This window comes from Perca flavescens, chromosome 17, assembly GCF_004354835.1.
Source record: "Perca flavescens isolate YP-PL-M2 chromosome 17, PFLA_1.0, whole genome shotgun sequence".
Classification (NCBI taxonomy): Eukaryota; Metazoa; Chordata; class Actinopteri; order Perciformes; family Percidae; genus Perca; species Perca flavescens.
Genome location: NC_041347.1, coordinates 10,319,704 through 10,347,428, shown reverse-complemented (window position 1 = coordinate 10,347,428; position 27,725 = coordinate 10,319,704). Strand labels below are relative to the sequence as shown.

Below are 27,725 nucleotides of genomic sequence, written 5' to 3'. Positions count from 1 at the left end.
GTTTTCCAGTGTACTGAGATTGTATTGTATATTAAAGTATCCTATTTATTCTTATCCTCTTTGAGTGTGTTACTTGATAACAAAGTGCACTTTACACTTTCTGTGTAGGAAGATATTCCATTGGAATTAAAAAATATATATATACAAAGTGTTGCATGATGTTTATTGTCAAACCCATTTACAGGAAGTCTCCACGCTAGCATAGCAAACAGTTTGCTCTTAGTTATGTATGCTGGCATCTAGCTAAACTGACTCAAGAAGAAATTGCATTATAAAAATAATCTTCAAGACCTCATTACTTTATTTGAGGTAAAACTAAAATAAATCTTGGTCTGCAGCAACACCGCCATGGACCGCAAAGCATGCTGTGAAATTAAGCCAAAACATGAGTTATGATACGCTGAGCGTTGCCGTCCATACAACCCATCAATCCCATTAAGTGATAATCTATGTAAATCTTATCTGCAACTCAGGATTGTAAAGACAGTGAACACAAACTATAGGACATATGAAAAGCATCTTTATTACAATTTTTGTGGGTATCAAAAAGAAAAACAAAAGCCATCTTGATTGCCTGTGTAATCACGGCTCGTTGCCGTTGAGACACGTGTGCTGCTCCATCCGGCTCCTCCTCAGCAGCTCCATGTGTTTGGCTCTCAGCCAGCTGTCTCTGGACAGAGACGTCTGTCCCAGGCTCAGAGACAGCAACCTGCGGACAGAGTCACAGTCAGCCACGTCAGACGGTAACAATCAAAGTTATGTGAGAACGTTTCCTGGTGCAGGCACTCCTTAAGACAAACAGTAAATCAACGTTTTATTTGGATTGCGTTGACCTATGAAGTGACTGTCCCTGCTTATGTCATATCTGGCATTTCAATTGTTGGTCATAATAGCTTGTTGTGTTTGTTTAACACTTTGCCTTTTAGAGAAGGCTTTACAGGCGGTTGTTTTTATTCTCACTAGATAAAAGAAATGCCAAGTAAAAGGAACTTATGTAAACTTAAATCACAGCCCACCTCGCCACAACGAGCATCCTGTGAAAATCCTCAGCAGATATGCTCTGGGGGTCGTCCTTCCTCATATCTACAAAGTCATCCTCAACTGACTGAGGACACCAGAGAACAGCAATTAAAAAAGGACACTAATGCACACACACGATAACAGACAAGACACACACACACACAGTCCTGCTAGATACATAAAGGAACAACTGATCTGCAAGCAACTAGTTCCAAGTTATTGGCTAAAGATGACAGCATGTCTCACCTTTGTCACTTCATCAGAGATGCTGTAGTTGAGCAGCCGAGCCACGCTCAGGTACATTCTGAACTTGGTCAGCTGTGAAGCCTGCGGATGCACATGGATGCTGCTGAGATACTCCTCCATGTGGGGTGGGGTGATCTGGGACTGTAGGTGTATCTGGCAGTCTGACTGTGGAGTTACAGAGGAAGAAATATAAAAACACTGTGCCAGGGAAGAACTTTGCACAAAAGCTAAATGCATCTTTACACCCCACCCACCCACCCCCCACAGGTGTTGCTATGCAAAAATAGGCTGTGCCTGCAGCGTGCACGCCTAGTTTGGCATGTTCTCAAAACTTCATAGCTCGCCAGACAGGAGCAAAGCCTTGGCGAGCTGACCGTGAAGCACTTGAGCAGCCGATAGTCGTTCAAAGTAAACGGAGCCGCGCACTTCTGACTTCTAATCAACCCCGGGGGTTGTTTACAGCGCGCTGCCCTTCACTGCCGGACTAATAGATGGCCGAGCCTGACGCCTCTTCCAGGATTGTTCCGGTGGCACACAGCTGCCGCCGTGGCAACCCATTAGACCAATACACAGGAATAGCACACAGCACATTCCTCGGGCTGTTTGCACCAGAGTGAGACCTGAGCTAAAGCCGCCGGCTGGGAGGGGTTGCTGCAGTCAGCCGGTGGCAGCGCGACACCGGCTGGAAACAACCTTCGGCATCAGACGCGGCTCGTCTCATGAGAGGCTGAAGGAAACCAGGCCCCTCCCCCTGGCCATGTCGGGAGGGGTCTGGGGATCTTTGTGCTCACCGGCAGCAGCGAGCGGCCCTCTGACGCGATGAGCACGTTAATGTTGCAGGGGAATTCCATCTGGTGGTAGTTAAAGTCATAGTCAACCTTCTGCCAAGTGATCAGGTTCCCCAGGGCCGTGACGTTACGCACACCTACATGACACACACACACACACACACACACACACACACACACACACACACACACACACACACACACACACACACACACACACACACACACACACACACACACACACACACACACACACACACACACACACACACACAAAACTTGGTTAGTGTTAGCTCAGTGAAATCATACAGCCTGCAGGGAGGGCATTAACGGCAGCGTTTGTCCTCTCAGTGTCGTCCCATCGTGATTTTTAGAAGTCTCACCCGTTGTGTCCAGCTGTCCCTGCTCCAGCTGGGTCTCGTCCAGGAAGAGGGAAGTGTTTCTGGCCAGCTGCAGGGCTCCGCTCACCAGCCGGTTGGCCGAGTAGTCCTTCTTTGGCACAAACCGCATCTGGTTCATATTCTGGAGGCTCATGCCCAGATAGTACGACTGCAGGTGGGAAGAAAAAAAATAAATAAATCTATTAGTGTCTTTGATTTCAGCGAAAAATAAATGGATACATAAACCTGAAAGTACTGGCAGCTGCTTGGAGAGTTTAAAGTTCACTCACCGAGGGCACGAGCTGCTGGATGATCTGGTAGAAGCGCTCAGTGTACGAGGCGACCGTAGGACAGCCACTCAGGTTTAAGGTGAACTTGCCCAGTGGGAGAACATCCCGTCTGGAGTACCTACAAAGAAAATCAACCACATTGTGAAGAAAGAAGAAGAAAAAAAAAAAAAAAAAAAAAAGCTCCTTTGGCTTTAGCACGTAGCCACAAAACAAAGACAGGAAGGTTCCCGCTTAAACATTGCAGATTGAACTGAACGTACACGTTAGAAATGAGGTGCAGAATGAGGTACTCAGCAGCCAGGGCATCTCCCAGAAGAATGGGAGTGAAGTATGTGAGCAGCTCTGCCCTGACCGAGGCCATCTCGCTCAGGGTGGAAGATAAAACTGAGGAAGGAAGGACAAATAGTTAATACTACTAGTTATACTAATAAGTCCCTATGGCTACTACAAGCATGTGTGCTTTTGAAGCTTTACAGTGGAAAACATCTGCTGCATTATTCCTCTTTTTGGACAGCTTTACCCAAGACAAATGAACTTTGACATAATGGCCCCCTTTTTCTGCTACCCCACACAGCTGGAGTGTGCTTGTTAATGTGACCGTAACTAATGTGTTATTGCCCATTTCTTCTTCTAAAACACGGCATTTAAGAATATTCATTGTGGCACACAGGTGATACTAATAAAAAGACAAATCTCATTTCATCCAGAAAAATCTATGACACCAATCAAAAGTTCCTTCTGTTGTATTTGACCAACAGTCCAAGAGTACCCAAAGGTGTTAAATTGATGGAAGGAAATTACTCACATTTTGCATTTTTTCCTTGACGAATAACATTACGTTTTTTTTTTTTAAATGATAATTTTTCTATCTTGACAGATTAGTTGATTAGCGGACACATCGTCTCAGCACTAAATTCAACATCTCTGTATTTTTATATATATATATATATATATATATATATATATATATATATATATATATATATATATATATATATATATATATATATATATATATATATATATATATATAAAAGAAAGAGCTGAAATCAAATTGTGTACAAATAATAGCGTTATCATCATAGCATGTAGCATAGTTTAACATCTATACACCGTGTAATACAGCATGACAAGGCACAGAGCTCAATGTATAGATTTATAGAAATTTTTCAACTTTTCTTACAAATGAAAGCTCAAGAAAGAAACACTAGTCGGGATATTTTATAAGGATGTGAAGCCCTTTTCTACACGCTCAAGTCAAATAGTGTTTGTCCGTGTTCACAAAAAGACTGCACTGAGGTTTTGCAGAGGCACCACTGATAATATGTATTATGTAGGCCTGTTATATATATATAACTCACATTTATGCGTACAGTCTTCTTCTTGTGGGATGAATACAGAGTATGTCTCATTTGGCAGCATGTTATGCAAATCAGATAAATTGCAGCCAAGCTCATTTACATCTGTGTAAAAATTGTGGTGATGCAGAAGTCTTGTGCCCCTGATGGTAATTTGCAACAGGCTTAGTAAAAAGAAACCTCTACTATTTGTCCTTACAGGCACTGTTGTCCTCCAAGGTGGCGGAGGGCAGCAGGGGGTTGTTGTGTGGCAGTGGCTTGGCGTAGAGCACGTGGAGGCGAGGAACGAGCGAGGCCGGCGGGCTGTGCACTCGCTGCTCCTCTGCCGTCTCCATGCACTCTGTAGGGTCCAGGAGGGATGAGGAGGCGTCTCTGTGTGGACATGCCAACAATGAGCAACAAGTAGAGCTGCGCAATATATCGATATTATATCGATATCGTGATAGGACACTAGATATCGTCTTAGATTTTGGATATCATGATATGACAGAAGTGGTGTCTTTTACTGGTTTTAAAGGCTGCATTACAGTAAAGTGATGTACTTTTCTGAACTTACCAGACTGTTCTATCATTTGCCTTTTCTCCACTTAGACATTATGTCCACATTACTGATGATTATATATCTAAAATTTATGTGTGAAGATATTTTGTTAAAGCCCCAATTGTCAACCCTAGAATATCGCCACAATATCGATAGAGGTATTTGGTCAAGAATATGGTGACATCTGATTTTCTCCATATCGCCCAGCCCTAGCAACAAGCACGCAGATCACCACCGGAAGGGAAATTAAACTCAATTCGGTGTCTTACTTCTTGTCGGCCAGAGCACTGAGAGCAGGGCTGACGGAGAGGATCCCAAAGACCTCTAGTGTGTCGTTGAGTTTGAAGCCGTCCCAGTCCTCGTACACCTGCCAACAACACGCACCCGTTAGCTTCTGTACTGGCGGTATCGTCTCTGAAATCCCGTCTTGGAACATACGTTTGACGAGAAATAAATCATCCCACCAGGCAACGAACACGGGGAGATAAGAGAAAAGGGTACCAAAACCCTCTGTTAAAGACGTAGCACACCTTGACCAGGCAGGAGGGGCCTTTCTCTCCTGGTAGGGGGAAGTTGAGGTCGAGATGGGAGGCAGGTGCCGTCTGGCTGGAAGGAGCTTCCGTCTCCCGCCGCTTACAGTCGCCATTGCCGTGCTGTTCGGTGGGACTTTGAGGACCTGCAGCGATAGGGGGAGCAGTCTGCATTTATGGCAAAAATCCCATCTATATACTTTTATTGTTAGATAACCTATGATGTTGCATTCACCTGTAAGTTATACATACAGTAGGTGAGATGAGGTGTACACATGATGGAGCAGAAAAATGAGAAAGTCACTTCTTGCGGTAAAACACAAAAACCGCTTCACGTTCCAAGGTAAATTTACATGCATGCAAAATATCTTCATGGGAACAAAACTAAATGTAACACTCCTGTCTATAAAAACACTTTGAGAGTAATAAAACACAGTGTGTCTGTTTTGCATTCTGCTCAATATTCACTTAAACAGCAGCTCATACCAGCATGCGGCTCCCTCTGCATCTGCGTGTCCATGTGGTCCATGTCGTCGTCTTCCTCGTAGCTACGTTTCTGTCTCGTCGGTGCATACGAGGTGGAAGGAACCACTCTTGCTTGGCTGGAGCCGGCATAGCTGTGCGACAGAATTAAGGGAAAACTAGCGAGTAGTGTTCAAAAACACTTCAACACAAGTTGGGGTGCGGCAAAGAATACACAACAAAATCCGGTTTGAGGAGCATTTCCACACAAAATCTAGACCGGATGAGGATATCTCTTTCACCCAGGGATTTTCTCCAGGGATTGGCACACAGTAGAAAGTCTGTCTCTCTGCCGTCACAGTGTTTCTGGAGCCAAAATCCACCTGGAGGTAAACATGTCTTTGCTGTTAGCAAAGCTGAAGCTGAATTAAGGTATTTAAAAAGGATCTCTTGAGTGATTTAGCGGAAGAGAACGTACCCCACATTCTGTCACATCTTTGTACTTCCCACATCGCAACACCTGAGGATAGTCAGACAGTAAAATGAGAAGATATTGTGAGGACATCGAACACATTATCAAGGCAAAAAAAACATGCACTGGACATATGAGAGGGCTGTGCTTATAGGAATAGCTGCACAGGAGAGGGCAAGGAAGGGCTCACTCTGGCCTTTGTAGATGGATCAACAGCCTCATACACTCCCATGTAGAACTCTGGATCGAACATGTCTTGGATCAAGCAACGGAACTTCACCAGGCTGTTGGGCTTCAGGTAATGCAGAGGGACATCGTTCAAAGACGGGACCTGCACGGTAATAAAAAGGTGGTGGTCATTTACAAAGTGCTGAAACAAGCCGTGACAGTGACGTTTACAGGCGTCTTTTACAAGACCTCTGTGGAATTTGCATGCTGAAAGGATCAGAGAGCTGCATTACCCAGGTATGAGCGTCCTTCTCTTTCAGATGATCTTTAAAGAATTCAACTGCTTTCGCCTCCCATCCAGAGTTTGGATTGTTCTGGGAAGCGGCTAAAATACAAGAGCATAAGGTTGTTTATCATTTAAAGCAGATATCTTCAACAGGGGGTCCTCAGAGTCACTGCAGGGGGGGCCTCTAAATTATAGTTCATTTTTTATTTTAAATTAACATGAATCCAACCTATTATTAGCAAATATAAATCCCCACTGATGATAGGCTTACTGGCCTATAGGTAAGTAGTCACTAAGGTAGTACATCCCAAGGATTCACTGTTCTACATGTAGAGTGACATTAAAAAATTATTTATAAGTCATGCCAGCAATTATTATTTTAATAGCTTATTTTAATTGTTACTCTTATTTTATTACATCCTGTGTGTGTGTATATACACATATATTTATACTGATATTGTCTGTTCTGTTAACCTGTTTGTTTAACTTATTTTAGATCATGTGTGACAAGTACCTACGACACCAAAACAAATTCCTTGTATGTGTAAAAAATGTACTTGGCAATAAAGGTTTTCTGATTCTGATTCTTGTATTAACAAAATAAAGTTGAAGACCCCTGAGAAACAAAGTCACATAAACTGGTCATTATAATAACCTTGGATTTGAGAATCCCAGAAATTGGATAAAAAGAGTGTCACAAAGTAAGCATGAAATAAACAAAAAACAATCCAGTGTGGAATTGTGGTGAAGAACATCAAAGAGACATTTACTTGAGATGCATAAAACAGCTGCATTTGTCTATGTGAAAACTGCATTTTTGTGATTTTTCTACCAACTAACTATAATTTAATATATACAGCTTAAAAGAAATTAAAACTTGAAATCGGTTTGACCGTGTACGGTTATAAAAATGCATATTAGTATTGTCCGCTTTATTTACAAGGGAGACAATGCGTCATATTGAGGACTTTTACACAACATATCTATCAAAATTACTGTTTGCTTGTGAAGGCTTTTTTTTGAAATAGTGGTCAGTGTCAGGTACAGCTCTTTTTACTCTCACATTGCCATACCTACCGTATCTCCACAGCGCTGTGGAGCTGGACTGGAAATTATGTATATCTTTTCAAAGGGATAGTACCAAATTTCACAACTTCTTGAGCGTTGTTTAGGACATAAATGAGACATATGTCCAAACCAATTCAGTACCTTCAGACAAGTTAAGCCCATTTTAAGCGACTTTAAGACACATTTAAGGACCCGTGCACACATTTCTTCAGATAAAACTGCACACCAAGCACTTCTCCGTAACGTCAACTAAAAGTAAAAAGACTGCAGGTACAAGCTGCAACAAAGCAGCGTTGGGAGTTACAATTCGCATATTATTAAGTTATTCGCTTTTTTTTTTAAGGATAGGACAAGCATAGACTGTACTTGTGATGAGCATGGTAGTTACCACGGTACTTAACGTTAGCCATATAACGTTAGCTAACTAACGTTAGCTAGCTAGGTTCACGTTGTCAAGGAGTGAAGTTCCGGTGTGTCTCTTACCAAACATCCCTTCAACAACACCGAGAGGGTTGTTAATCCAGTCATGTGTGGAGGGCATCATAAACCACTGATAAACGTCTAAAGAATATAAAATATATCAAAGTAAAATCTCTGTGAAAACACTATTTGGTTGACTTTCGGCACACACAGGAAAGCAGAAGTGAGGGCGGGAAATTTGCGTCACCAGTCGAAGAACGTAGTTCGTTTGTTTTGTATACAGGGACCAACCGGATTACGGAGCTACCACACAACTGCGCTTCAACCATAGACTGGCTTTAACGAGATGGATGTTTTGATTTTGATTTGAGGATGGTGGTCTAGTGAGGAGAAAAAGCATGTGATTTTTATGTAAAATGACTGTTCATTAAAAATAGCGTTTTCCTATGTAACTCATTTGAAAATATACAATGTTACACTGTAACGCTAAGTAATATATTTGGCCTTTAGGCGGCAGTAGTGAGAGAGAGTGTTTCTTTTTCCTACAACCAACGAACTGCAGTCAAATGACCTGCGTGGTTTTAGCAGATCTACAAACCATGCGCGATGCCGTCTTGTCCTAGGTTGATCCATAGATATGCTTTGGAGATCAGTAAAGTCTGTCAGGACAGGAAAAGCTGTTTGGAGAACTGAGCGTTTACCGCCTGCCTGCGCCAATAGTGGCTACGTGTAATTCTAGGGGAAAATGGCAGATAGAAAGAATAATAATGTTCCCAGCACCAGTGCAAATTTACTGTTCAGCGCCGCTCCGGAGTTTAACTTCAATCTGCCTTTCATGCCAGTGAGTCAGGCCACTGGTCCGGCGGTGTTGACAGGAGGTGAGACGAAATGCAGACTGGGGGAAATGTCTAAACATTAGCGGTGTCGTGAGCAGCCTAAGCTAGCTAGCTAACCCTGTTCCTGTGCTGCTGTCAGCTGTCATTTAGTGTAAAAGACAGAGAAACACAAGGTGGTGAGGTGACAGTCGGTTGTCCGAGAGGTTAGCCTAATTGATAGTGATGTATTTTCGTCAGACTGTGCCCCTGTCTGATGTTACATGAAGACGGTGTGCAGCTATTACGATCAAAACATGTTCTGTATCTAAATTGGCCGCATTCTGTCTGCGTTAATGAGCAAATTAAAAGTATTTACTGTAATGCCTAATTAGCTGTATTTTGCTGCGATCTGGGTTGTATCTAAGATGTTTCCACTTTCACACATCCTCAATGTCAGGTGTTTATTGGGAGTGAGTATTGATGCTCTATTATAGAAGGCTGAACTGGTTGGTTGATTCATTGTTTAAATACTTTTTAGAATTACTGATTTAAATTAATCTAATGTGAGAAGTTGCTTGTATACTAATTAAGTCAAATATATTTTGTTTTTGGTTGGACAGAACATGACATTTGAAGATGTCGCCTTTGGCTCTGGGACATTTTGATGGCCATGTTTCTCTATTTTCTGCATATAATAGATTCAACCTTTGAAAAAAAAAGTTGTGTTTAAATGTGTCAAGTGTTTTGGACGTCCCTTGCAGAGTCACACAAACACTACATGTGCTGTTTTGATTTATCAGATGATTCCACTGATGTTGGAGAAGAAGACAGCTTTCTAGGTCAGACCTCTGGGAATGGTGCAGCCCCCTCTACGTTCAACTACTTCTCCAGCCCCGTAACCAGCAGTGACCCGTTTGCAGCCATCGGCCAGTCGCCATGCCCACCTCCGGCCCTGTCAGCAGCCCCGACAACAACAGGCCCGGTTTCTTTTCCCAGCAGTGTCAGCATGGCTCCACCGCCCCATCCGGGCTCACAAATGAACCCTGCTCCTCCAGCGTTTGGCAGTGCAGTTTACCAAAGCCCTATGGGGCGTCACACTCCTCCCCCCACCACAATGACCTCACCGCCTCCTCAGGTGCAGCCACAGAGTCATAACCCGTACCGACACACCCCCACCAGCAGCAGAGCCAGTCCGTATATTCCAGCTCCAGAGGTGCTGGCACAAACACACACACCTCAGCAGAGTCCATACCCTTTCAGCTCTCCGCCACAGACATTCCCGCTGTCAGGAGGACCCACATTCACAAAGGTAGATATAAGCTAATCAGTGACTGCATCGGATTAGTTTGTCAGGTACTTGATTAACTCATTAAGTTAATGAACAGACTGTTAGGAGCACCAGATCCATTCCCCAAAGGCCATCATCATTAGTAAAGAGGAAGTTATAATCAAGTTTTTTTTTTTTTTCTTTCTTTAGCCTCCTCCCACACAGATTCAAGCGCCTCCACCTACAGCCACCACTGTTGGAGGAGTGATAGTTCCTGCTGGTCCCATGATGCCATACAACTACAATGTCTATGAGCCTGTTCAGCCTCACTGGTTCTACTGCAAGCAAGTGGAATCAAAGAGTGTCTGGCTTCCTTTCAGTATCGTCGACTCCCTCCAGCTAGAGGAGACATATAACTCAGGTGCGATTACACACTGCGCATGTTCATTTGGGAATGTTTCTCTCTCCAGAGGAATCCGAACATCTGGCCCTGGCAGTGTTGGTGCTCTCACGGCCCCAACTAAACTGTGATCTGTTCTAACGTCTTTTTGGGCTTTTTGTTCTTCCAGTTCAACCAGACCCAGAAAATGTGATCATACGGACGGATGGAGGGCGTTACGACGTGCAGCTCTATGACCGCATGCGGACTGCGGTGTACTGGGAGGAGGAGCCTACAGAGGTCCGGCGCTGCACTTGGTTCTACAAAGGGGATACGGATAGTCGCTTTATTCCTTACTCTGAGGAGTTTAGCGACAAGCTGGAGGTTTGTCTCACTACTACATTTGATCAGAAACAGGTGTTGATTAAAAGTGTCACATCTTTTTTTTTTTTTTTTTTTTTTTTTTACATTGCTACTTCCAGTCAAACATCTACTTTTCATCCATATCTAGTTTCATCAACTCTAGTGTGCAATTGCTGTACTGTAAATCACTGTATATACTTATACAGCATGTCTTTAACTTCAGGCAGAATATAAGAAAGCTGTGTCTACCAACCAGTGGCACCGTAGACTAGAGTTCCCATCAGGAGAGACCATTGTCATGCACAATCCAAAGGTAAACCCCTTGTCTGATTAGTGTTGAGTGTTGGTCTTGTGATGATTAATCCTGTTAGTTTGATCTGAAGAGTTCGGTTTTCATCCGCAGGTGATCGTGCAGTTTCAGGCCTCCTCCATGCCGGATGAGTGGGGCACAACTTCGGATGGGCAGACGAGGCCCAGAGTGGTGAAGAGAGGGATTGATGATGACCATGATGAAGTGCCGGATGGTAGTCAAGTTCCTCCGTACCAAAGTTAATTTAATCGAAGTGTAGGCACTTATGGAAAGAAAACATAAAACTCAATTTGTTCTATGTCATTTAGACCCCTTATGTAAATGGCAATAAACTATAAGCTCATTGATCCAAAGAGAAAGCTTTTCTAAAAGTATTCTTAGAAAAATAGATTGTCAGCACACAAGTGTGATGAGGCATTTCAAAAGACATTAGAGGAAATGCCAGCCATCAATCGGTTTTATGAGGGACGGTTAAATCAGATTTAACTGTCAGATGCATTTTAATATCTGGTTGTAAATGTAATGCAGCCTAACAAAATTTAGCACAGTTCAGATTTTAGGTGCATGTTGAGATGTGAACCGGACGATAATATACTTAGTAGATCAGCAAAGTAAAGTGAAATTCAACATTTCCATCCTGTGCATCTTTTCCAGGTGAGCTCCCACAGGTGGATCATCTGGTGTTCATGGTTCATGGAATCGGTCCTGTGTGTGACCTGAGGTTTAGGAGCATGGTTGAGTGTGGTGAGTACCAAAAAAAACAAATCAAGCCAGTTTGCCAGTATTGGTTTACCCTCCATGATGAGGGTATTTATTAAATGAACTGTACAAATCCTTGTGCTTTCAGTGGACGACTTCCGCAGTGTGTCACTGAAGCTGCTGCACAGTCACTTTAAGAAGTCGCTGGATGAGCAAACCATCAGCAGAGTGGAGTTCCTCCCTGTCCAGTGGCACACGGCTCTACATGGAGACGCCACAGGGGTGGACAGGTGAGGAGAGGCAGGTTGACACTGACTGTGGAAGTTTTTGTCAAACTCAACATTGCAAATACATCTCACTTACTAATGTGGCAATGTCAGCGTATCCACGGAGGCATCCAAAGACAGTTATCCAATAATTGGACAGAAGAAGGTCATTTTATGGAAAGACTGGACTTATTACAGTGTGTTGACAACAAATGCGATAAAAACACCAAACCCAACAATGCATGTGTATGTCTCTCAATACTCTGACTTTCCTACCCTCTGTCTGTGGCACTCAGCCCCAATTGCATTTATTTCCATTAAACATGTAAATCTTTAAATACAAGTCACAAATCTATAGTTTCAGTTTAAAAAATAGGCTCAGTAATTTCCTAAACACAGCTGGCCACTGTAGTTTTTTGCCAACACTGCTCAAACAAAATAAATTGTGTGTTTATTTGCCGGGGACTATTTTTAGCTGCGTATTAATACTTACCTGGTGCTCTTGTGGCTCAGCAGCAGGACAGTGTATGTGGTTTGACTCAAAATAAAGTACAGTGTGTGTGTTCGAAGGAACACGTCACCCAGAGCAACAGTGGCTCATTGATGTGTGTTAATAGTTTTTGGACAACACTGGAGCTCTATGGCACAGAGGTATAAAATAAATTAGACTTTGCCCACAAAAAGAATACTTTTTAATTCAGATCTTTTTTCTTGGGATTAGTTAACAATACGAAAAACATAGAATATCACCTGACTTCTCTTTTTAAGAGACTTTTTATTTGAACTTTTCTTTAGCTTAATTTCTCATTTGTCTTTGTAGGAGGATCAAGAAGATTACGTTGCCCAGCACTGGACGTTTACGTCACTTTACAAATGAGACTTTGTTAGATGTGCTTTTCTACAACAGTCCCACTTACTGCCAGACCATCATGGACACAGTTGCCAGCGAGATTAACAGACTTTATGCCCTGTTCATGACGAGGAACCCCGACTACAGAGGAGGCATGTCAGTGGCAGGACACAGCTTAGGTAATAGACCAGTTCATTGTTAACTTCTGCACCATTGGCTTTGTTTTTTTCTTCTGTTTTTAAACCTAGATTGTGTCTCTTCGCTGTACTTGCAGGTTCCCTGATTCTCTTTGACCTGTTGTCAAATCAGAAGAATGGCTCTCCTCCAATGGCCATGCCCGTCATACCCGCTGCTAACGGAAACACCAAACAGGTCATACACCAGTTAATTGAACATATATAGCAACATGTCCATCTATCAGTTGAAAAACATCCGATTTTGCGACTAAAACATAGCGTATTGATTTCCCCACTGAAGGCGATGCGTGTCGTGATTGATCATTCATGTTTTTAGTTCTGGCTTATGACATAATGATGTGCATAATGGATCATTTCGAAATAATGTTGCAATACGTTCACTGTAAATGAATTGTGCCTCTCCCATCAGGTGGCAGGGAACACACAGGGAAATAATGCCGCCCCCCCTCCAACTGTGGAAGAGGAGCCTAAAGAAGATGGGGAGGAGTTTGAAGATCTTTCTGCCATGCTGGAACATCTGGGCTTGTCTGAGTACAAGAGTACCTTTGATGAGGAGAAGATTGACATAGAATCTTTTGTAAGAATAAAAGCCTCCTTTGCTTGTTATAATGCCAAAAGTGTTACCTTAAATAAGTTTGTTGTCTACCAAATGGTATGTAAAGTGTGAGAAATAGATGTGGTTAGAGCTTTAGTGTGTAACTTTTTTGTTTAATAAATATTAATTAACGTCCGTTACATTCCATCCATTGCTTCACAAAACACTCCCTGTATTTGGGATGGGGGGAGCGAGCGCTCAGCACTCGGCTATCATTTTCTTGGTTGCAGCTGAGCCGGCTAGCCAAATTTTCTTCTGTCTCCCAAGCAGGTGTAATTTAGAGCCGTCATTAAGTAACAAAACAATCGGATCGGTAGGAATTCGACATCCTATCACATCAGATATTATTGATGTAGTTTTATTCCAGAACTCATGCACCTGTTCACACTCCCAGACCATGTGTTTGATAATTACCTCTTCTGAAGAGTTTTTTTTAATCCTCCGTGTCCTCCTACTCGCGATGGGGGGAGGAGGGTTGGGGGTGCGATTCCGGGAGGCTGTATCATGTGGATGCAACAACGGTGGTGTTGGCATTAATTAGAATTCCTAATGGGGGCGACAGAAACTACTCACGATAGCTTTAAGGTCATGGAGGGGCATTTTAAAGGCTGAGCTCTGGCTTTTGATGTTATTTTTCACACATCATTTTTTTACAAGAAGGTGGTGGCTGCTTTCACATTGTCCCTTTCCCACTCTGCTCTTTCAGCTCATGTGCACCATCGAGGACCTGAAAGAGATGGGAATCCCTCTGGGCCCCCGGAAAAAAATCAGCAAGTTTGTCAAAGAGAGAGTGAATAAGCAGGTACGGTTAAGTCTCCTGAGCACCTGTGAGACTTTGCAAAATCGATGGTGATGCTCAACACGCTCTTTGTGTCTCTGTCTTGGATTCGTGCGCGCAGGCCGCACAACAGTCCGCCCAGGAGAAGAAAGCAGAGGTCTGTCAGGTCGCAGCGCCCCCACCGGCAGCTGCCGCTCCTCCTGATCCCTCTGTGAAGAAGCTCCCAGTGGGCAACTCCGTCTCCATCCACGTCGACTACAATTACTTTGAAGTGGGCACTGGACAGGTAAAATGTGACATGGAAACCCAATGAGGGACAGTGTTAAAGCTGATTCTGGATTTTTGACTTGAAATTTTAAAGTGCCCATATTATGAAAAAAACACTTTTTCTGGGATTTAGGGTGTTCTTTTGTGTCTCTGGTGCTTCCACACACATACAAACTTTGAAAAAAATCCATCCATGCTGTTTTGAGTGAGATACGGTTTCTGAATGCGTCCTGCCTTCAGTCTCCTGGTGAGCTGTTTAAAATCGGCTCGGACTGTGACGTCACAGTCCGAAATGAGCTGGCTAACCACAACCGTTAGCTCGTAGCGTTAGCGTTAGCCTGCTAACGCTAGCATGCTACGTCGTTCTCAATAGCAAAGCACTGCTACAACACACACAAGTTCACCATAATCTACAAAAGAACTACTTACATGTGTGCCCTCGTTTAGAAGTCTCCCAGCTAATCCTGCCTTGTAACTGACCAAACAGGCTTTCTTTTACTGTCTCTAGAGTTAGCTAGCTGACATGATCTACATCAGAGCTACTGAGCATGTGCGAGTGCAATCAAAGATTGTAGTGAAGAAGAAGATGAAAAGAGGTCTCACTCTGTAGCTAAAACAGAAACCAGGTGAAAAGAGGATCTGCAGCAGTGAGAGAGAGCTGTGCAGTACAACAAAAATATGGTGTTTTTTGAAAATTAAACCATGTTAACCTATTCTGATACAACCTTAAAATACAGTTATGAACCTTAAAATGAGCATAATATGGGCGCTTTAATAACGTTTTAATTTGTTCTGCAGGTGTCCGTGGTCTACCACGCTCTGGACTTTGAGCCGATGAACTTCTTTGCGTTGGGCTCTCCAATCGGCATGTTCCTGACGGTCCGAGGACTGGAAAAGATTGACGAGGCGTACCAGCTGCCCACGTGCAAGCGATTCTTTAATATTTACCATCCGGTATGCAGCTCTGCAAGTCTGTACATATTATCAGTGTGCAAAGGCATCCGCTACAATTCCTAAAATTAGCCTTTTTCACATTAGTGTTACATCTTTAATATTGTCACAGAAACATCGTAATTTCCCTTTAACCTTACTTGCCCCACACATTAGTGTAAAAAAATACAAACTAAGAGGCTAAATGTATAATCAGAATGTGATGAAGCAATAAAGCTGAGTCACTTGTATGCATTTCTATCTGATGGCTTCATTAATGACTCGTTTTCTTCCAGTTGGACCCAGTGGCATACAGGATCGAGCCCATGATAATACCAGACATGGACTTTAAGCCTGTCTTGATCCCGCATCACAAAGGGAGGAAGAGGCTTCATCTCGGTACGGCACTCACTCATTATTTTTTTCGTACGTTTCTGCCAGCATCACCCCAGGTAACTAGACCACTGCTGGTGTTTTACTGTTGCTACAAGCAAACTGAAGTATGTCATAACTGTCCTGACACACTTCCCTCAGACCCTCAACTGAGTTGTTTTTGTGCGACTGCATGACGGGGTCCTCAGTTCAGGCTTCTCTGCCCCCTTATGGGAGTGCCATGATTTATGTGGTGCTTACATTAAACGTGCTATGGAAAAATAAAACTGCAAAACAGACTGGACAGTAATTTCCTCTTGCTTTTGCAGAAGAGTGTGAGCTGAAGATCAAAATGAAATATTAACCAAGAGGACGATGTGGACAATTGGTCGTGTTTGTTCCTTTTAATTTTAAAGCCAAATAGACATCTATTAATTGGTCAATTAAAATAAATGGGTTTGTTTATTTTTCTCTGTTGATGTGTATTGGAATTGGAACGCAAATAGGTCTAATTAAAACAACTTTGATCAATCATGTGAAGTGTTTTGGTGCAGACTGATTAACGGATGTCGGTGTGTTTCAGAGCTGAAGGAGAGTCTTACCAGGATGGGCTCTGACCTGAAGCACGGGTTCATCAGCTCCCTGAGGAGCGCCTGGCAGACGCTCAACGATTTCGCTCGCGCTCACACCTCGTCTGCCCTGCTTCAGGCGGAGCTGGCAATGGTAGCCAATCAGATCGAAGAACAGGAGAAGCAAGAGCACGAGGGTGAGTTTCTCTGATTTATTAATTTTTAATTTTTTTTGGACTCCTCACTCAAGTTAGTTGTCTATTGTGAGGCATTTCTAACTCCATTCTGGTTCCTCGCAGAGCATAAGATGCCAGAGAGCCCTGAGCCACCAAAAGAGGAGGAGCCTCAGGTGAAGGTCGGGATGCTGAACGGAGGAAATCGCATCGACTACGTCCTGCAGGAGAAGCCCATCGAGAGTTTCAACGAGTACCTGTTTGCCCTCCAGAGTCATCTCTGCTACTGGTACAGAGACCTCCATTTCATCCAGGCTTTTTACCCACCGCACGTTCACGTGTTCACTATAAAAATTGCCATTCAGTCCCTCCACCAATTTGCAATTGCAACAAGAGCTGACACAATCGGTCGATTAATCAATTAGTTGATCAATAGAAAATGATTGAAATTTTTTTTTTTTTAATACTTCAAAAACTTTAAAACTTATCTTATCTCAACACTGAGTGGGGTGATTGTCACAGTAGGAAAAACACAGCTTTGAATAATCAAATGAATGATGAAATTCTATTATATTTTTATATATAAATAATTCTATTTATCTGCACTGTAATATTTATTGTATTTTGTCTTATTCTATTTTCTATTCTCTTTAATGACTTTTCTGTAAACCACTTTGAACTGCCTCGTGGCTAAAATGTGCTAAATAAATGAACTTGCCGTGCTGTATCTGCTTTGGTTTCAGGGTCCTGGTATTGTGAATGCTGGCTCACACATGACTTAATCAGACACTTGAGTGGCACAGAGCTATTGGTTATCTGTGCTTTCTAGAACTTCACTCCACTATATGAAAAAGGCCTATACCAGGGCCCTGAAACCAAAGCAGCTAAATAGAATTCAGCAGTCATAGCCTGGCTTATTTACACCTGTGCTTTTCCTCCTGTGACACATCCCCCAGGCCTGTAGCTCCAACACTGTGAGTGACCCGTTGAAGATGTAGGTAAACCCTTTTATATTAACACTTGTGTGTTGTTTTGTAGGCAATCTGAAGACACCGCTCTGCTTATTCTGAAAGAGATCTACAGGACCATGGGGATCCATCCAGAACATCTTGCACATTGATAAATGAAGTACCGGAGAAGAAAATAAGTCTGAAACTTTCCCATTTGGTTTATTTTACATCAGTTTTTGTGAATTTAGATTTTTCTCTTTTTCTGTTCATGTAGTTTATTGTATACAGATGAATAATACAATTGTATTATGCCATTTGTCTTAAATTAAGAAACATACAAATGAGCTTGTAGGTTCAAAGACACTTGACATGTTTGATATTACATTTTTATAGTATAAATTATATAACTAAGTTTACTCTTATGTATCATCAAATCAAATGCTAAGAGCAGAAATGACTATGACTTAGCAGCAGTTAATGCAGCCTTCTGTAAGTTTTATTTAATAGCCAAAATTTCAAAATAAATCATTTCCTTGCATGGGTTCTTTCTGTTTGAAATGTTGTAAATTGTTGAATGTAACATTTCTCTGGCAGGGCGAGGACACTGTAAGACTATCTACAAAAAGCTGTAATATTAGCAAAGACATTGATTAAAAATGATTACAGGAGGAGATGCAAAATAAGCTGCTTCGTTTTGACAGCGGTACTGTAACATCACACCTCTGACCTCTGTGACTGAACTGTTCCGCTGTCCCATCCTCAGGAGATGGAATAAAATTTCAAAAAAACATTTCATGTCACGTTTAGCGTGTAGGCACGTATGACAAAAGTTTTTCAACTCACAAGTGTAAAACAAAGAAATATTAGAAAAATATTTACAAGAGTGGGCTGTAACATTCAAACTCAGTCCAGTATTAGGAATCATAATGTGAGTCATTCTCACTGGGCATAAATGACAAATCTTAATAATGTAATATGTTTTTTAGACAATAACACCGGTCCACATAGATCTAATATAGCACTGCATGCTCCTGGCTCTTAACTATTTAACATGCTTCGCTGTTAAACTGATCACTTGGAAGCTGTATATCAGATAGTAAGATGGTGACCGATTGTCACATAAAACACACAAAAAAAGTTCCCTTTTTTTAACCACATTGTCAGTCTTTAACAACCGATATATATAATACTAACAGAACGCACGACGCGCGCGCGCGCGCGCACGCACGCACACACACACACACACACACACACACACACACACACACACACACACACACACACACACACACACACACACACACACACACACACACACACACACACACACACACACACACACACACACACACACACACAACTATACTGTTAAAGCAAAGATTCTAAGTTGCTTTGATCCTCAACTGGCAGAAGGCTGGGAAGCAGTAGAAATGTCTTGGTTTTTGGGCGGTCAACTTGCATTTTTTTAACCTCCATTTTAACAAAGTGCACCTTCTTATACATTTCCTTTTGTCGACAGTAAATAAATAGTTGGACTTGTTAGCTATTAGTAACTGCTTTTTGTTAAAATGCCCCTCTACGCATCAACAGCTGCTTGTTTGATAACTTTTTGGGGATGCAGAAAATCCCATGGCTGCGGTCACACTGAGCAGTGAAATGTAGTTAAGCAGAAGAGAAGGTATAAATGGAGTATACACGGGTTGCCCAGGTCAGGTGCTGTGTGTTACTGAAGCAGGTCGGATGGCATTTCCAAATAACGGTATGCTTACGGAATTGATTCCAATACGTAACATACAATGTGGGCCTAAATCCAAGAGATGCTACAGGTTAGTTGTCCTTCTGCAGGTTAAAAATGACCAATAGGATTGTTTATCCGGGTTCGATAGCGCTGTTGTATCACGTTGTGAAGTTTCACATTGATCAATGTTGGTTTTTGTACATTCATTTGTCTACAGCTGTGCAGTGAAATGCAGAAGGATCCATGTAAACGTAGTGCGATAATAAGTCAGCACCTCGCAGTCTTGACGTCGGAATGGCGATGGGTATATGTGGAGGCTTGCTCAGTCCTCCGTTTTGCTCTGAGTCTTGAAGGCCTGCTTGCGGAGGTGAGCCTCGATCTCGTCACGGAAGACCAGCATGCCCAGGTGGGAATGGGAGGCCTCGTTCATGGCTTTGGACTGGATGCACATGCGGTACTGCTCCGGCGTCAGCTCGTCCGCACACCGCTTCTCGTGCCACAGGTGGAAGAGACCGGACACTGGCGTCCGAATCACGATCACTTCGCTCCTCAGATACTTCCGGTACAAGTGGACGTCTTCCACGCCCCAGCCTTTGACTTCCAGATCGAACCCACCTGGAGGAGTGAAACCCATTTGCAGGTTTGTTGGTCAACATTGTCAGCTGTTTTGAGTACATTTAAATATGAAATCACACGACGTGATCAGCGCTTACCGATATTTAGGAAATCAGAACGATACTGACACGTCATCCCGAAGCCAAAATCTCTCCAGAATCCAGCATCTTTTTTGTGAATCTATTTGAAAAAAAAAAGACATTTATTACAATAAACAGAGGGGAACACACCTGTATTCACTAAACTAAAATGACTCAAAAATGTGTTTTGCTTATTGTTCACGTCTCTCGAATGTTTGAGCTTCGCTGTGCAGAGTTTGACACTAGTAGGCTGTTTTCACAACCATCTGCAGGAGGAGGAATGTTTCTCTGTGTTCACCTTTAATCACCGCGCGTTCATGGACATCGGGAAAAAAAAAAAAAAATTCCGAGTGAAAATGTTTCCCAGTTGGTGACGCGTTGTTTACAACTGACGTTTGATGGAGGCGACTTTGGTTCACTGAACATATTTCAATGACAATAAAGTGTTTATTGTGGACAATAAACAGGTTTCAAATTATTCATAAATAGGCCTATGTATATAAAAAAAAAACACAACACCGTCTCCGTGTCCTTTCCCGTTGGTTGTCCTGCAGATAACACAAACAACTACCTGTCCATGTGCGGTTTAGATGCTCGTATAAGAAAACGGCAGCAAATCTTTTGTTACTGTGGCCTCCATGTTTTCACACACCTGATGCTCTGGGCTACGGCACAACTGTTGGTGGCAGTCATGCAACAAGTTGTTATGCCAAACGCCGATATAACAGAAGAAGAAGAACACGCATCCCGACAATGTGAACACTGGCAGTCGGAAAAACAACCTAATCACGGGGGCGGTCCCCGTTATTCCCAGGTACCATGAACACAGCATCAGAGTTCAACATGTGAACGTATAAGATGATTTTACGACATCACAACTAGTTTGGAAGCCAATCACGGTTCAGTATGCAACTTACACAAGTGTAATGTGGAAACGTAAACCTCCAGTGCACATGTGGTGCCAATGAAACATATTGTATCCAGTAGTTAAACGTTTTTTATGAACAGTATTTGCATATTCAGATATTGTTCATTCAATTTATTATTTTTCAATTTGGTTAAGAAGTAGATACAGTTTTAAGAACTTTAAAAAAAAGGTAGTTGAACTTCTTTTGTGGACAATCCATATTACATGCAAATTATCATTCCAAGTTTTTTATGTGATAAAAAATGTGTGGAGAGGATCTTTAAATAATGCAGATTTAAATCATCTTTATACAAATACTATTTAGAGATAAATGTGAAGTCCTTACCAGTTGGAGTTCAGTAGGTGGAGCCAGCTCCAAATTTCCATAGACGATGGCAGGATTGTACAGACTGAACACCACTGGATAGAAGACTTTCTTATCTAGAAAAACAAAGAGTCAAGTACGACTTACATGGTATATTTAGTGACAGTCCATCTGTAAATAAGAGCTCAAAAAGACAAATAACAAAATGGATCTGAGCAATAATACGTAGACCTACTGGGAGCAGCGTGGAGACGACAGGTGTTTAGGAACTCGAGTGTAAAGTGGATGTCGACGTCACAAAAAAACATTAAGACGTCGCCTTTCTTCCAGGCGTGGGCTCCGATATCCAGACCCCGACCTCGGGAAAACTCCTCATCCACTGGGATCAGAGTGTAATTGGAAAAGCTCTCCTCGCTGAAAACAACAAATGTGGTAGATTTCAATTTCCACAACACAGTAGTACCCCAAAACTAACACGAGCATATCAAAAGCTATTTCTCAGCCAAAGGACAAACCTTGACATTTTTTCCAAGGATGACTTCACCTCCTGTAGGCCTTCCGGCCCAAAATACACCACTGTGAGATGTATTCGTCTGTCCTGCTGTATGCACACCTCCCTAAAAGCATTAGATTTTTTATTTTTTTTTATTACAAGAACAGGTTGTATTTTATTGCACAACAATGATTCAAACCTGGCCTACTATATGCAAATTTGAAGTGCTGGGTTATGTCTAACAGACAGGGACTGTTTCTGATTCATTCTCACCTGAAGTTGTGCAAGAACTGTGAGAAAGTTTCTATTCTGCCCGCCAGCGGCACAATGATGTTAATAATCATTGCTGATGTTTCTACAGATGTGCTCCTGACTTTCATTAAGGGACCAAAAGGTCTGAAGAGCGTGACATGGCGGAAGCTGCTGGAATCCTCTTTGGCGAAGAAGAGTTCGTAAAGCGTCCCTTTGTCTCGCTCGGTCCTGTACAGCCCTGTGAAATGTGAAAAGCAATGCCATACTGAGAAACAGTACATACAGTTCTTTTTGATGTTGCCTTTCTTTAAATAATTGTTAATTTATAAGTCCTCTGGGAGGCCAGGTTTGGAACCTGAGTTGCAACAGAAAACATAAGTCCTCTGGGAGGCCCGAGTTGGACTCGGTTAACTTGTTCTTACACTGCATTGTACATTTTATTCTCATCTTTTATATATGTTTTTAATCTTTTTTTTTTAATCATTTTTAACTGCTCTTTAATGTTTTATGTAAAACACTTTGAATTGCCCTGTTGCTGAACTGTATCTATACAAATAAAGCCTTACAGTGATCATTCGTCGGGTAGTGTAGATCTTACCTTCCGTAAAGTGACCCTCTGTGTAGGTTTGTCTCTGCATCGGCATGTCTTCCTCCACAACGTCCTCCTCATCAGGGTTGTTGATGATGTCCAGCGCAGCCTCCACGACCTCCACCAGCTCGTCCCTGCGGTCTTTGCGGACAGGTTTCTCCTCTGGGTGCCGCGTCAGCCCCATCTCCAGCTGGTACACCTTGGACGAGGTGAAACTCTCAAAGGGCACCAGGGCATACTCGCTGGGGAGGCGTGCCCCTGTGTTGACCTCAGCCTTGTCGATCTGAGAGTGCAGGAACTCCAGCAGATCTCCCGGCTCTTGGTCTTTAGTCTCGGCCAGGCCCTGCACCCCAGGGAGCTCCTTCTTGTCCTGCAGGACCTTTAGCTTCTCACCCATTTCCTGCAGCTCCTGCTTGAGCTGGGCAATCTGGCGCTTGAGACTGGCGGCGCGGTTTAGGTGGCGCTCCTCCTGTTCCTGCAGCAGGGCCTGGTAGTACTCCTTCCCGTAGCTCTCCCCTGCTAGGCCGGGCAGCGCCAGGCTGACGTCTGCTGGAGGGGTGCACTCCAGCAGGTACGCAAACAGCAGCAGCACCAGCAGCAGGAACAAGCCCAGGAAGAGCCAGCGGACCCGGCCCTGGAGCGGCAACCCCCGCCTGGGCATTACGCTCACATACAAGCTAGAGCTGGCAAGTCTGCATTCCCTTTCCCCTCTGATCACATTACCTACAATGTGCTTCTGCACATCATCGTAGAGGTTTGGAAGGGCCTTTATGTCATTTTACTGGGAAGGTCCTGTTTCCTGGCTCCAACCTACCGGTATCTTCTTACACCTGTCCTGTGTACATCCATGAGATAATCACCTAGGTCAAAATCGCAGAAATCCACAATAAGACAACAAATCTTATTTACTATACATTGAGCCAATTGTAAAGACTTTTAAATTAACAGCTCTGATAAGAACACGTGATAATGCAACAATGTATTACCGTTCAAGCAAGCTTAGAAATGAACCAGCCTGCCAGTAACAATTTAATTTAGTCAATGAATAAAACATTTTTTCTGTAACAACGTCGTCAATATGTGTCCAAGTTATTTTAAGGTTTTACATTCTAAAGATATCATTATTTAAACCTGAATGAACAGGGTCAGGAGGAATTAGCTACACCTGGAGAGCTAGTACACGGTTTAGCTCTCGGCTGAACAACAGCACAGAGGAAAACTGGTGGGCGAGCTCAACAGCAAGCTACTTCACAGACTTCCGGTTAAATTGCCTACTTTTCAAAATAAGAGCACGACACTCTCTGCAGAACAACTATACAATCAACTGTAGATGCCAAGAGGTCCCTTGTGGAATAAAAGGATCTAACATGGGAACAAAATATATAAAAACAGCCTAAGTATTCAAGGTTTTTTTCCCCCCCCTGATGTGTGAAGGAATCTCATACAAGGCCAGCCACTCTTAAGTCCTCAGTATCTAGCCTTGTGAATTCTTTGCACCTCATCTTATCCACCACATACCACGCACAATTGTTTCTTGAAGGTCACACAGTCAAACTTACAGCTCTAGCACTTGGCACACAAAGTCATGCTGTTTTTTCTATCCTGACACTCGTGGTCCTCACAGGTGTAAATTAGGCTCAAGGCGGCTATAATGAAAACCAGCAGGTATCGGAGTCCAAAGGGCTGGAGCTGGAAACCACTGCTCTAATATTTGAAAATAAATCAAACCATTTCTTTGTAGCTGGAAAGAAAAAATGATTCCCCCCACTACTTTCGTGTCCACAAATACATGTGTAGTTATTGTATTATATTAGACATTTGTGTGAAATGTTGTCATAACTTAGCGTATGCATTCTTGAGTTATGGCAAAAAGCGGATTTTGTGAAGTCGCAGTGAGCTTGCCCTTTGACCTCTAAAATCTAACCAGTTCATCATTGAGTCCAAGTGCACGATTGTGCCAAATTTAAAGAAATTCCCTCTGGGGGTTGCTGAGAAATCGCATTCACAAGAACGGGACGGACAGACAACCCGAAGACACGCTGCCGGCACAGAGGCATACAAATATTCACAGAGGGGCCATTCTGCTGATTTAGTCTAAAGGTTTTAACCAGTCAAAAAAGAGGAACCATAAGCAAAAACTGTACAGTGAGAATTACTTGTTGGGATATTTTTATTCAGAATTGAACAGACCTCATTCATAGCTTCAAAAAGGAAGTCATATTTTTTGCAAGATATGTGCCCCAAAGTACAGGCGTGCTTCCAGAGACAGACACTTGAGTGTTCAGTTGAGTTCAATTAATGAGAGAAACAAAGCACATGGAATGTCACGTCCATACTGAACTTCTTACGGAGGATTTCTGCGTTGTTATGTCAATGTCATTAAACATTGAGCTTAAAGCCAAACAGATCACTGGTAAGATCAAGTGGTGTAGTTTAAGTGATACGCAGGTATACGCAGTATACCCACTAAGAAAGCTCCAGGATACATATACCCACTTAAAAATGGCCAATGACACGCAACAACATACTTTCCATTATATTTTTGATATATTTTGAATTGTCATCTGTGTTCTTTTTCTTCGCATAGGCTAAATAAAAGGTATTTCCACCGTAAATTGGTGCATTAAAGCGTATCCAAATGCACACAAAATGAAGTTGCTGATGCTCAAAACTTCCCTGGGGGAGGACACCCAGACCTCCCACTATGATATGCCCCCCCCTTACCCAAAGGCAGATTCTGACCCATCTATCTATCTATCTATCTATCTATCTATCTATCTATCTATCTATAGAGATATATAGACTACACCACTGGTAAGATCTGCTCAATCAATACACCTTGGTTTGTGTGTAACACCCTTACATGCACAGAAAAAGTCACATGAAACTCCTGCTATTAATTATTTTTGACACAATAGTCAATGATTTACAGTAGAGCTGGGCAATACATCGATATTATATCGTTATCATGATATGAGACTAGATATTTAGATTTTGCATATCGTAATATCGTAAAATGACATAAGTGTTGTCTTTTCCTGGTTTTAAAGGCTGCATTACTGTAAAGTGATGTCATTTTATCCACATTACTGATAATTATTTATCACAAATCTCATTGTGTAAATATTTTGTGAAAGCACCAATAGTCAATACTACAATATCGTTGCGATATCGATATCGAGGTATTTGGTCAAAAATATTGTGATATTTGATTTTCTCCATATCGCCCAGCCCTAATTTACAGACTATGCCCGAAATGTATCTTAGCTTTGTCTACTTTCAAGCTGCCAAAGACTGGGATAAAGATACATTCAACACAGAACTGGCTGAAACCTAAAGTACAAGTTTCACAGTGAGATCATCATCTTACGCCCACGTCTGAATGAACAGTCTTGGTTGCACAATGACTACACGCCTTCATACGTCAACAGGGACTCGTACATTCTCAGTGAACTCACTTAATTGTTACTGAAGATTTACGCTACTTAAACTTAAAGTGGGTTGTGTTTACAAAACGAAACATTTTACCTTATAATTAATTGAGATGTTCTGATCTGATTACTATGTTTTTATTTGTTCATCAGTGAGTTTTAATCATTTGAAGTTTTGCATTGTGCAATTTTGGCAATGGCAACAAAAGGTGCTGTACTGTAACATTCTGGAATATAAGTGGTGTTGTAGCTACAGTCAGCACACTGCTCTATTGAAGTGTTTGTCCAGATTTCAGCACCTTCTGTCCCTCGGCAAATTGTAATACAGAAAAACATCGTGTACACTTACTTTGAAAATCAAAACCGGATATTGACACGGTTCTGTTGCTGGCTTAGCGGTGTTTAGAGCCTCAGCTTCACGTTCACTCATAGCGTTCACTACGCGTTCGTGTTATTTTCTGTTAACCTGTTAGAGAGCCCGTTAAGCAGTTATAATAGTCCAAAAACAACTACTCACCTAACTCCGTCTTTGTCCATTCCTCCTGTGCGTACAGCCGAGAGTTTAGTGGAAAGCCAGCAGCAGCAGGCAGCCTGTGTTGCAAAATGCCACGGAGCAAAGAGAAAAGAGTGGGTCACAGTCTACTTCCGGTCAACAACTAACCAATGGGAACTTTGCTAACCAGTGTCGTCATCAAACCCAAACACGCTCAAGTTCCTTGTTCATAATAACGCTTTTATTTATTAGTAAAACGTTATTGTTATAGTTATTTTAAAATGCTAAATAATTGTCTCTTAATGCCACGTTTTCAATAACGCATGCAGGTGTGAACATAACAAAATATGTTTCTTGTAAATATTAATTACAATATCCATGTAATCATTTAACAGAAGCAATATTATTTAATGGATTTTTGGTCCCTGTTTTGCATTTCTCTGTCCTAACTGGTAAAACAACCCTCTTATCTGTGATGATACACTATCTGTCAACTCTGAATTGAATTAGCACTGAAGAGGGCTCTAACTGGAGACAGATCACTTGTTTAATGTCCAAACATGGGATCTGTTATCGTGCATAAAGTAAACCAGGAAATGTTCCCGTGATGTTCTATTTTTGGTCGTTTTTCATTTCCTTTATTAATTAACATTAAGGGTGGCATGAGTCCGGAGCCTATCCCAGCACGAATTATGCCGAAATCAATGAGACACCATGGACAGGTCAACAGTCCGTCACAGAGCTATTTTTATTTTTTTTTGTCTTTTCTGACATATGATATTCATATAATTCAGAACTGAGAGTCTCAAATTTGACCTGTTCATCAAAATAATAGAGCATGATCAAAATCCTGGAAGAGATGAAGGAAGGGGTGACGTGTATAATATTTTATTGTGTATATTTAAATCTTATAAGAATCCTACATCCTAGATCCAATATATCATCCTATGCCTACGTTAGACATCTTTATTCAAAACTTTATCTCAAGTTTTA

The 27,725-nt window shown here is 42.1% G+C and overlaps 3 protein-coding genes across 4 annotated transcripts; 1 reads left to right on the top strand and 2 right to left on the bottom strand.

Annotated features, from left to right (window-relative positions):
- Positions 1 to 498: 498 nt before the first annotated feature.
- On the bottom strand, positions 499 to 8,348 carry mcmbp (minichromosome maintenance complex binding protein). Its single transcript, XM_028603136.1, has 16 exons — positions 8,093 to 8,348; positions 6,549 to 6,640; positions 6,278 to 6,418; positions 6,094 to 6,135; positions 5,909 to 5,998; positions 5,640 to 5,772; positions 5,154 to 5,299; positions 4,893 to 4,990; positions 4,282 to 4,454; positions 2,985 to 3,108; positions 2,725 to 2,842; positions 2,438 to 2,603; positions 2,058 to 2,191; positions 1,267 to 1,431; positions 1,017 to 1,105; positions 499 to 709 (listed from the first exon to the last, which is right to left on the bottom strand). Exons 1-16 carry the CDS (start codon positions 8,151 to 8,153, stop codon positions 583 to 585), a joined length of 1,899 nt encoding a protein of 632 aa, XP_028458937.1. The 5' UTR covers positions 8,154 to 8,348; the 3' UTR covers positions 499 to 582.
- On the top strand, positions 8,298 to 18,599 carry sec23ip (SEC23 interacting protein). The gene is made up of 18 exons (XM_028603135.1): positions 8,298 to 8,907; positions 9,645 to 10,153; positions 10,322 to 10,532; positions 10,681 to 10,874; positions 11,077 to 11,166; positions 11,257 to 11,377; positions 11,818 to 11,907; positions 12,011 to 12,152; positions 12,949 to 13,157; positions 13,253 to 13,350; positions 13,585 to 13,752; positions 14,477 to 14,572; positions 14,670 to 14,834; positions 15,614 to 15,769; positions 16,042 to 16,144; positions 16,701 to 16,883; positions 16,986 to 17,148; positions 17,898 to 18,599. The coding sequence occupies exons 1-18, from the start codon at positions 8,775 to 8,777 to the stop codon at positions 17,977 to 17,979; spliced, it is 2,913 nt and encodes a 970-aa protein (XP_028458936.1). The 5' UTR covers positions 8,298 to 8,774; the 3' UTR covers positions 17,980 to 18,599.
- An 800-nt stretch (positions 18,600 to 19,399) lies between these two features.
- On the bottom strand, positions 19,400 to 26,917 carry csgalnact2 (chondroitin sulfate N-acetylgalactosaminyltransferase 2). 2 transcript variants are annotated; one of them, XM_028603576.1, is made up of 8 exons: positions 26,757 to 26,917; positions 22,818 to 23,668; positions 22,241 to 22,457; positions 21,990 to 22,091; positions 21,710 to 21,888; positions 21,496 to 21,590; positions 20,261 to 20,342; positions 19,400 to 20,162 (listed from the first exon to the last, which is right to left on the bottom strand). In XM_028603576.1, exons 2-8 carry the CDS (start codon positions 23,467 to 23,469, stop codon positions 19,870 to 19,872), a joined length of 1,620 nt encoding a protein of 539 aa, XP_028459377.1. In that variant the 5' UTR covers positions 23,470 to 23,668; positions 26,757 to 26,917; the 3' UTR covers positions 19,400 to 19,869. The 2 variants fall into 2 exon arrangements, with proteins under 2 accessions (XP_028459377.1, XP_028459380.1); XM_028603579.1 differs by lacking the exon at positions 26,757 to 26,917 and adding an exon at positions 23,795 to 24,033.
- Between the last annotated feature and the right edge of the window lie 808 nt (positions 26,918 to 27,725).